The sequence below is a fragment of the Ambystoma mexicanum genome, chromosome 14, assembly GCF_040938575.1.
Source record: "Ambystoma mexicanum isolate Mex_15411 chromosome 14, UKY_AmexF1_1, whole genome shotgun sequence".
NCBI lineage: Eukaryota > Metazoa > Chordata > Amphibia > Caudata > Ambystomatidae > Ambystoma > Ambystoma mexicanum.
Window position 1 is genome coordinate 88,754,497 of NC_090940.1, and position 10,474 is coordinate 88,764,970.

A 10,474-nucleotide genomic window follows, 5' to 3' on the forward strand; every position below is an offset into this window, starting at 1 on the left:
AATGTGTATGTTTACCCGGGCCTTTCCACTGCGATGCAGATGGAGCACAGATCCTTTTTTGGAGTAAAGAAATTACTGAGTGACAGGGCCGTGCAGTATGCAATGCTGTTCTCGGCACAGCTACGATTTCAACATGGGGGAAAACACTTTTCTTCACAATGCCGCAGGAGGCAGTGGTGGACATAGATGTGAACATTGCATTCCTCTCTCTTGTGGGAACAATTGAGAGATTGGAGACAACACCCTGAACACACAACGTTAATCATTATGTGCCTAGCCCCACTGCGGGGCACATAATATGCTAAGATGGCGTCTTAAGGGGGAAGTCCTGACAGGACTGGGTTCCTCCTTCTTCACGCCTGCAAGAAGGGGTCTGCGGTGTGTGTTTGAGTGTTTTGATCCTGGCAATTAGAGGAGGGTGTTGTAAGGAGAGTGGGCAAAGTTCAGAAACAGCTCCCCGCCTCCCCCATGCAAAATAGCTTTCTGGTCTGTGTGAGTTTTGTTTGGTTCTGCCAGTTGTTTGGTGGGATTTGTAATGTTGGGCAGGGGAGTGTTGACATCGCCATGGTTGGGAGGGGGATGAGGGAAGGGTGGTGATCATTTTGGGAATTAAAAGTTATTATCTTGGCAAACAGGGTCAATGAAAATGTGTATTGGAACTAGGAGGCAGGCGGTATGTCTATTGAGCAGGGATGATGGGCACTGGACATTTAACATGTGGGTGAGATGACTGCCCTTTATCTTCTGAGCTAGAACGTTCTTCCAGCTCAGAATGGAATGCCTGGCGGCTGACAAAACTAAACCAGAACCCTTATTTGTGACACCACATATACAGATGACTGCCCGTCTGACCCAGTGCATACTGCCATTTGGGCATGGCTAGCTATATTCCAGAGAGTAGGAGTAGATTATAATTGTGATGAAGAATCTGTGGGAGAAATATCCATCAGAAAAGAAACTACTGAAGGTAAGTACATTTGCTCTTCTCCATCTTGTGAAACTCTGAAATGTCCACATTCTTCCGGGAGAGTTCCTTATGGGCTCCTTGTTAGGACTGCTCCTCTTCACCATTTACAACTCCTCCCTCTGTCCACTTATCTCTTCCTACCACTTATTTGCAGATCACATGCAATTAATTGGTTCTAATCCCTTCTTCACCCCTAAACTGTAGTCCTGCATATCCAAATCTCTCACCTCACTGGATGGCCATCATGCTTAATTTGTGCACAAATATGTACACTTTCCTGCTTGATTCAACAGCCCTGCACCTCTCCCGTGATCTTCAAACGCCATCCACCAAGCCTTGCAACGTTGGGGTGCTCTTTGACCTCAAACTCCAGCTGTTTATCACCTTGCCTGCCGTGGCAGCTAACATAAATCTCTTTAAAATCTGGAAAATTCAGAATCACTTTATCACTCCACAAAAATCTTAGTCTCTACCCATGCCCTCGATTGTCTTGACAACAGCTACAGCCTCTTCCTGTCACTTCCCCTATACCCCCAGGTGGCCCTGAACAAATTACTGAACGGTGCCACTTGCCCTTGTGTAACCTTCAATGATTCTCTCCAACCCGCTCTCACTACTTACATGTGGGCTGGCTTTCTATGCAGAGTTGAGCTCTCTTCAAATTCCTTCTCCTTGCCCTTTAATCCATTCATGTATTAGCCTCAATCGCCCCCTATATAGCTAAATCCACCTCCAGCTACACCTCCCACTCTAGAAAACCTGGTCGACTTTCTGTCCCCTAAACCCTCTGTACTGCCTCCTGCTCCTTCTCACTTCTGCTCCCTTCCACTGGAACCCCCTAACCCAGAAATCAAAAACATTGCCAGCGTTCAAGGTTTTAACGTCACACAGATGTGCTCCCATGCAGTCACCAAGCATCATCATGACACCTGTATAGCTAACCCCCTCTCCCCCTTTGTGATCTCTGTAAACATGTTAAATTACTGTACTAATTTTCCATACAACCATTCAGATGGAATGTACTGCGCCCAATATGACCACCAATGTACTTCCTACCTCAGCTTCTCTGGTCACCGTTTCGGCCCGACTCACTGTAAAGCACCCCTTCTTGGGTTTGCTCCACTGTGTATGGCTACTTTTGTAAGGTGTTTCTTGCACATGCTCCCGATCCTACCGACCCACGTCTGTACTACACACAAGTAACCCACGTGTACCAAAAGGTGAATGCATGCTGAGAAGGGACCCAACGTACATGCATCAGGCCATAGTAACACATCTTTCATTCTCCCCTCATTCTAGGAATCCTTTGTCTGGAAGATGTATCAGGAGAGATGTTGGGACTTCTTCCCTGCTGGTGACTGCTTCCGCAAGCAATACGAGGACCTGCTGGGTTAAGCCGCCTACTCCAAGGCGGGAGAAAGTTGAGTTATTGAGGAGAAGCATGTCCAGTATGAGACTCCTGCCACATGTATTTCAGAAAACCCACTATATTTAAGTAAAAAAATGCAACATCCAAAAATGAAGAAAAGGTTTCTTGTGAAAGAAGACAGTCAATATTGACCTCAAACGTTACGGCTTTGTCCACAAACAGGATGGGCGACTTCCAATTTACACATCAAGAGACACGTCCAAGTTTTGGTCAAAAGGCCATTCAACACTGTGGCTGTTTCCACCTCAGCATTTCACGTACACGAGGCAGTCTATCATTGAACCAAGGGCTAATGGACTATATAGCCTCCATTGCACAATACTGAACACTCGGAAGGACTTGAGTGTTGAGTGTCAATGCCTCTGATATGAGTCGCGATCCATACCCCGGGGTATTTTGTTAACGAATGTAAAATGGATGCAGCTTGAAGAAGCCTTAGACGGTTATGACAATAACTGTAGAAACCTGTCAATGGTTTTTAAATACCTTATCGATCCAGGAGAAAATTAAAAGTGCCTTACCTGTCGATAGACATAGCTATGCAATATTTCTTTTGTTAGTATTTTAGATTGAAAGTTCAGACTACTTTAAGTTGTGCTGCTTGCCCCTTCTTCCCTTCTCTCTTCTTTCCCACCCTGTTGTATAAAATGAGAAACTGAGTTTAAAGGTCATCCATCATGGCTCCCTTCGCTGCAAACAGCTCGGCTGGGTGCTGTTATGGAAGGGAACCTGGACTGGCTGATGCCCTCACAATGCAACCATGCCAAAACGAAGCACTGCTTTCTGTCCATTGGGAAGTGCTGTAGGGATGCTGCTACCTTTATGCATTTTTCTTCAGAGACAATAAAGTGCCCACTGCAATAAACAGAACGAGAAACCCTGGATGCTTTTCTTGTTGGTGCCCTTCTAGCTTCTAAGGGTTATAGAAGTTTGCATGGCATGTAGAATCAAGTCAGCTTAGTCTTGGTGCACCACGTGAAATCCACTTGAGAGTTGCATGGTTGGATCCGCTTACATGTGCTAACTCAGGAAATGTGATTTATTAATAGCTTTGGTTGTTCCATTCCTCTTATTGTACATGTGACCATCAATACTAAGTATGTATGCAAAACCCCAAACAAACTAAATAGCCTACATTTTTCATAACATATGTTTTTATTATCTATCTCAATGCTATAATGAAGAACTGACCTTCATAGGTGACCCAAACATCTATTACTCCTACATCTCTCCTGATCCTTATAAAACCTTTGCTCCCCTACTCAGAACCTGTATTAGGGACTGTCCCATGCCAATATCCCGCATGCACTTAAGAGAGTGACAGAGACATACATGTGACACCATCTGGTCCTGAGTCTGCATTGACTTACCTACCGCCATTAAGGCATTTGGCATTCCAGGTTAAAGAACCACAAAGGTAGGACCATGTAGTACTGATCCTGAGAAAATACCACTTGCGAACAACGTAAACACGAGTCGTAATTTTTTAAATTGTTTTGCACTAGGCATTTACCTGTACAATTGCTTCTTGCTGTATCTCAGGAATTAGTGGCCAACACACACTGCCTCTCAAGGATACCACGTGTTTAAATAGGACCACCCAAATGGACCTACTGAGGTGGTGAAACAGGAGAAGAAAGGGGAGATTTACAATTTATATGTGGCGGATCTGGAGGGACATCTCAAGGTGGTCAGAAATGTCCACCCTAAAATGAATGCAAGGCAGGTCTCTTGGTTGGCCTATGCGGATGACACCTTACTTTAGGATAACACTCCAATAGGCCCCCCACGATCTAACTCTGCCCTCCTCACCGATGCAAAAAACAATTTTATGATCATAAACATCTCCAAAACTAAAGTACTGTGCCTGGGCGATTCAAACAAAGGGAAACAGTGACTTACTTGGAAGGCCCAGGAGGTGGTATTCCAAACAACTAAGGATTACACCTCCCTGGGTTTTCCTATCTGCGCCAAACCTTTGAACACTTATTTTGGCAAGGTTATATAACCAAATAGAAAAAATGGGCAGTCATGAAACCTTATATAGCAAGGAAAGGGGGGCCCGACATTGGGGCAATGCTGGAGATTTATAAAGACAGCATTGCCCGGGGATTGCTGTACGGCCTGCCGGTCTTAAAGCACAAGCATGTGCAATGGCTTAGGACTGCTGAGGGATGAATTCTGCATTCATTTATTAATTTGCCACAATCCATCCCCGAGGAAGCGCTGTGCATGGAAAATGGATTGGCATCGCAATGGCTAGTCCAGAGAATGCTGTTGTACTTGGAATTGAGATTCCACCTGGCGTATAAAAATGAATTAATGGTGCTGATGGGGAAAGGATATGAGGAGGGTACCAACAACTAATTTCTCATAGAACCACATGCAACTGCCATGAACTATTTTGCAGCCCTTGACCCTATGAGTCACTCTCCTATTCTCCCAGCGCTGAGCTGCTGATAAAAAGGAAGTCGAGGGAATGGGACATAGTAAAGAACATTGCAAAGCTGGCCGAAAAGAAAAGGCACAGAGTCTACGTCTTACAAGGTTTTACACTGAGTATCCCATAACTTATTTGACTAAACACTGTTTCTCAGGTCTCAAACGATTTGCACTATATCTAAGATTGAATATCCTTCCCACTGAAGAATATAGGGGAGCAATGAGTGGGATACCAACTGAGAACAAGTCGCCACCTTCTGCGACCTGCCCGTCCTTCCTGGCGTATTATGTTAGGGGCTATAGCGCAATGGTTAGCTGCATTGACCACATATGTTTAAATCAATTCTGGAATACACTATTCATGGCAGAATCAGTGGTCATGACTTTGGCAGCCGATTCCATTTGTAAACGATTAAGTTGAAATGAACCTGAATGGGGCTGGTGGCTTTTTTACTCTTGTATCTGTATGGATTGGGGTTGAAATAGTGAGCTGTTTGATTGATATGCTTACATTTGGACTTACAACATTAATCTTTCAAGATGGATAAGGATGCTTTGATATCTCTGAACTGGAAAACATATATTATTACATTTTATTGGTGCAATGAGGTTTTATAATATGAAATGTAATGATTTATTAACTGTCTACTATGTATTGCGTAAGGCTTGTTCAATAGCCAAATACATAAAATAAAAATACAAATTTTAAAAAAAGAAAAGTGAGATTAAGCTAAGCAAAATTCACACTTGTTTGAGCCTGAATTCCCAATTGCAACTAAAAGGAAAAGAACAACTGGTACTATCTGTAGTTTCAGTGGATAGGACTATCCAAATTGAGGGACATCATGAATGCAAAGAAGCAGAAACAAGAAGATTACAAGTCCTTCCCAAAGTACAGGTAGACCCAGGCTATGCAAGGGTTTCTCTTCATCACAGGGAGTATTTGAAAGAGATATCCTAATTGAAATTAGATAAAATTTTGATGGGTAATAAATAAATAACCAACTCTAGCCTCATGAACAGCTGTACATGATTGAGCAGAAAGATCATACTAATTCACCATACCTGTAAGGAGAGGTCACAGAAGGCCTGGTTTCAAAGGACTTGTGAACCAGAACAGATATAAGCATGGACAAAAGAAAATACATCCATGTTATCAGAAAGACAGTGGCACACCGAGGTCTGGCAAATAAACAGAATTAAACTGAGAAAGTGAAAACAAATATGTTTATTAATGTTTGCTAAGAATAATGAAAGAGCATGGTTTTTGCTTTGGTAGTCAATATTTTACGCAGTACAGTGAAAAGAAAAGCAAGAACTCAGAAACAATTACTATTCCAATGCAATTCTTCTAATGGATTGAGTCCTCCTACGGAATCTTCCTCTTTAATATACCGATATCCTGCTTGCAGCTTCAGAAAAGATTTGACAGCAAAGGGCATTGTGTATCATCGAGTCAATGTCCCTCGATGGCTTCAATTGCCATGCTTGACGTGACATCAATGATGGTATAAATAGCATGCGCTGCACTCATTGTCTCAGTTCCTTTTTGATGCTTACACTCAGTGATACTGTTTCTACTGCATATTTCTGTCATCTTCAAGTATGTTTACTCCCAAGACAGATTTCAAGATGTATGCGGTGTGAGAAACCAAAGGGTGTCTCACTTAATAGTCCCCAGGGATCTCTCTCTCAGGTGACAAGGGCACGGCCATCGCCTTTGGATTCAGACCCTGGGGGTGGACCAGTGCAGGAGGATCACCTGGGTGGGGGGGTCTTAAGGGAGTGGGGGTAAGGCAACCAATGGTGATACGTGGTATTCCCCCCTTTCCCGTATGCATACCCCATCCTATTTTATAGGATTCTCCAACATCCCAACTCCCAACCCCTTCTGCACAAACACTGGGCCAAGGAAGAGGGCGACTGAGGGTAGAAAGGCTAACACTTACAATCTCATTGGACATGTCCCGCTAATCAGGTCAGGCAAAGTCAGGCACTTGACTTTAATTACATACATCTGATACTATTAGCTCTCCCCACATGGATAAAAAGCGGAACATAGAGACACACTTTGAAATAGGTGGAACATGAGATGGAGTCGAACTTCCGGGGTGAAGGCAAACCCACTGTAGCAGGACGACTGACAGAGGGACTAGGCCAAAGAGTAGAGATCCCCTGAAGTTCCCTGCAGGAGGTTGTTGACTCCGGGAAGCTGTGAAGGAGATGAGGAGAAAGCCAAATCACAGACAAGAAGATGCCTGCATTGTGTTTCAAAAACGCCACCAACACTCACGGATGAACGACAGAGTTGGGGAGGCAAGGCCATGCCTGTGGTATTAACCTTGACTCATGAATCAAAGCCGCAGAGACAAGAAAGGAACACACACAACCGGTAAATTAGTGAAAGACATGAAAGGCCGGTTTGTGTCAAGGAAAGATTGAAGCCGCAACAGTCTATCTCCTAATTGAAGGTTGTGCACATGCTGATGAGATGTGAAAGAAAGCAAACCAGTGATGAACTTTTAAGTTGCTGATAACTGTGAAGTCAGTGATACAGAGTAGCAGAGTGGTCCGGCGAAAGGAAGTAGCCCATTCAAAAGTCTCTGCAAAATGTGTGATGTCTTGTTATAAAGTGGCAAAGTTAATGAACTCTGAAATGCGTAATATGCAAGATTAACCCCGGCAAAAAGGGAAGTGAAAAGGTGAAAGCTTGAAGAGAAAGATTTATTTGAACTTTTGTGCTTGTGGTATGGAACTACCAAGATACACTGGGGCAAATAACATAAAGGGAGAGAAGAAGTGAAAGTTGAAGTGGTCCTGCGGAGGTCTAAAGTAAAAGCCTCGCGCATTTGAAAGTCTTCGACATCAGTGAATGGTCTGAGCCCGACTGAGGGAGACCGGAAACGTGAAATAGGTTAGGGGAAGGGAACGCCTAACGAATGTGAATGAAGCTTGTTAAAGGGAACCCCTGCAAGTGCTGTGATTGCGAGGTCCGATCATGGCTTAGGGAGATCTACGTTGAATCAGGTACTTTTTTGATTGAAAAGTCCAAGCCATGCTGAGGGAGACCTATGTGAACTATTGATGCCTTGAGAGGTCCGAGCCTGACCGAGGGAGACCCAACTGAAATTGTGTTGAACTGTGAAAGAACTTTTGAAAATCTGGAATAAGTGATGTTAACGTGGAAGGCCAAGCAGGCTTTGACCCATGTTTAGAACTGCCTTTTGTTGATAACCTGAGCCAGAATGTATCATCCTGTTTACGGTGGTCGCCTTACTCTGTGCTGTCCCAAGTGGGGAGGAGAGCTGACTCAGCCACCTTGATCATTTATGTTGCAACACAGACGTTCCTTTGCATACACATACCCCCTTTTCACACTTTTTGTATAAGAGATGGAGCAGGCATTAGGTTTTGTTAGTATAGCCCATTTTGATTCGACAAAGACTGACTAGGACTGTGTTTTCTTTATTATTTGATGGTAGAGACTACTCTCATAATAGCTAGAGGAGAAAGTAGGAGGTTTCCAAACCCCAAGAATTTAATAAAGGTTTTGAAACCTGTAACTCTTGTGTCAATGTCATACTTGTGATACCATGCCTCCCTTATATATGGTTTCAGGGTGGGATACGACTCAATTGATACAAATTGGGGAACCCTAAAATTCCAGAAACTTAGCCACAGAGCCTCAGACCCCTCTACCGCCACAAAAGAATCTGTAGGCTCCTTACTCAACTTCTACCTCCTCTCTCCCCTACCCACCCCGCGTACCCACTCCTCTGGCTCCACTCTCAAGCTCATCTTTCTCACATCTTACTGTTCCTCACCCATGTCATCTCTTCCCAACTAACTCTCCGACCATGCCCTTCTCTCCTTCTCCCTCACTCCTCCCTCCTCCTCATTGTCCTCTCCCTCCTCCTCCTCCCCCTCCTACTCTTGTCGTCACCTCCGCAACTTCAACCCTTCTCTCTTCCTTGACTCCTGTTCTTCCTCCCTTCCCCCTCTCCCTGATTTCTCATCTCTCTCAGCTGACGACGCCCTCTCCTCACTCTCCTCCTCTATATCCTCCAGTCTCGACCAACTCTATCCTTTAACTTCCTTCTCCCCCTCTCACAAACCTCCCCAACCCTGGCTCTCCTCTCACCTTCTGTTCATGCGTCGCCTCCTCCGTCGCCTCGAACGATGTTGGCTCAAATCCCCTTCTCTAACTAATCAATCCTCCTACTTCTCTTATCACTCTCTATGACTCTTGCCTCACATCTGCCAAGCACTCCTACTATTCTAACCTCCTCCACTCACAAGCTTCTTACCCCCGCCGCATTTTCCAGACCCTCTCTTGCCTTCTTTCCCCTCCTACTCCGGACACTTCCACCAACTCTCCCCTCTCTTCCTCTGACTTTGCCAACTTCTTCTCATCCAAAATTCTCTCTATGCCAAAACATCCTCTCCTCTCCTTCCTTCTCCCCTCCTCCTCTTCCATCTCAGCTAATATGAATAACTTCTCTCCCATCACCCCAGCCTGTGTCCCCCGTCTCCTGTCCAAAACTCACCTTACCGCTGCCCCCTCTGATCCCATCCCCACTTCCCTCATCCCCAAAATCTACCCCCTCCTCATCCCCTACCTAACCACCTTTTTCAACACCTGTCTCTCCTCTGCTACCTTTCTTTCAGCTTTCAAACACGCCACCATCATCCCTATCCTGAAGAAACTTTCTGCTAGCCCTCTTCTTTCTTCCAACTTCAGACCAATCTCCCTTCTCCCCTTCATCCCAAAGCTCCTTGAGCGCCTAGCCTACTCTCAACTCTCATCTTTCGTATCCACTCACTCCCTTCTCTCCACCTCTCAGTCTGGTTTCCGCCCTAAACACTCCACTGAGACTGCTCTCACTTATGTACCTAATTCTCTCCTCAATGCTCGCTACGCTAAGCAATCCTCAATTCTCATCCTCCTCGACACCTCTGCAGCTTTTGACACCGTCGACCACCCCTTACTTCTTAGCACTCTGTCCTCCTTCGGCTTCAAAGGCTAGGTCCTCTCCTGGCTCTCCTCTTACCTCTCCAATCATTCCTTTACTGTCTCCTGGGGCGGCCGCTCCTCCTCCAACTTCACCTTGAACTATGGCGTTCCCCAGGGATCTGTACTCGGACCTTTTGTTTTCTCTCTTTATACCTCTCTTCTCGCCGCATCATCTCTTCCTTCGGCATCTCCCACCATTTCTACTCTGATGACACCCAACTCTTTCTCTCCTTCTCTTCTTTCACTCCCGACCTCCATCACACTCTCTCTTCCTGCCTTATGGCCATAAAAAACTGGATGTCATCCCACTTTCTTTCCCTCAAGACTGAAGTGCTTTTCTTCCCTCCTAACACTCCTTCCCCTCCCCCCTCCATTCATCCACTTTCCCCCTTCTAATCTCCCTATCTCCACCCATGCCCGCAATCTTGGCCTCCACATCGACTCCTCCCTCTCCTTCTCCAATCACATCTCTCTAACCTCTCGTGCCTGTCGGCACCACCTCTTCAATATCCGCAAGATCCGCTCCTCTCTCACCTTCCACGCTTCAAAACTCAATCTCCTCCCTTATTTTATCCTGCCTCCTCTAGTGCTCTTCTCTCCTCTCTCCTCTTTGAACTCCCTG

The 10,474-nt window shown here is 45.2% G+C and overlaps 1 protein-coding gene across 7 annotated transcripts in view; it reads left to right on the plus strand.

Moving 5' to 3' along the window:
• Positions 1 to 3,278, plus strand: part of RYR3 (ryanodine receptor 3) — a 1,751,462-nt gene extending 1,748,184 nt beyond the window's left edge. For all 7 annotated transcript variants that reach the window (XM_069638568.1, XM_069638566.1, XM_069638573.1 and 4 more), the window contains one exon: positions 2,267 to 3,278. In XM_069638568.1, coding sequence (XP_069494669.1) covers positions 2,267 to 2,362 — 96 coding nt within the window. In that variant the 3' untranslated portion in view covers positions 2,363 to 3,278. The remainder of the gene's footprint in view (positions 1 to 2,266) is intronic.
• Positions 3,279 to 10,474: the final 7,196 nt, after the last annotated feature.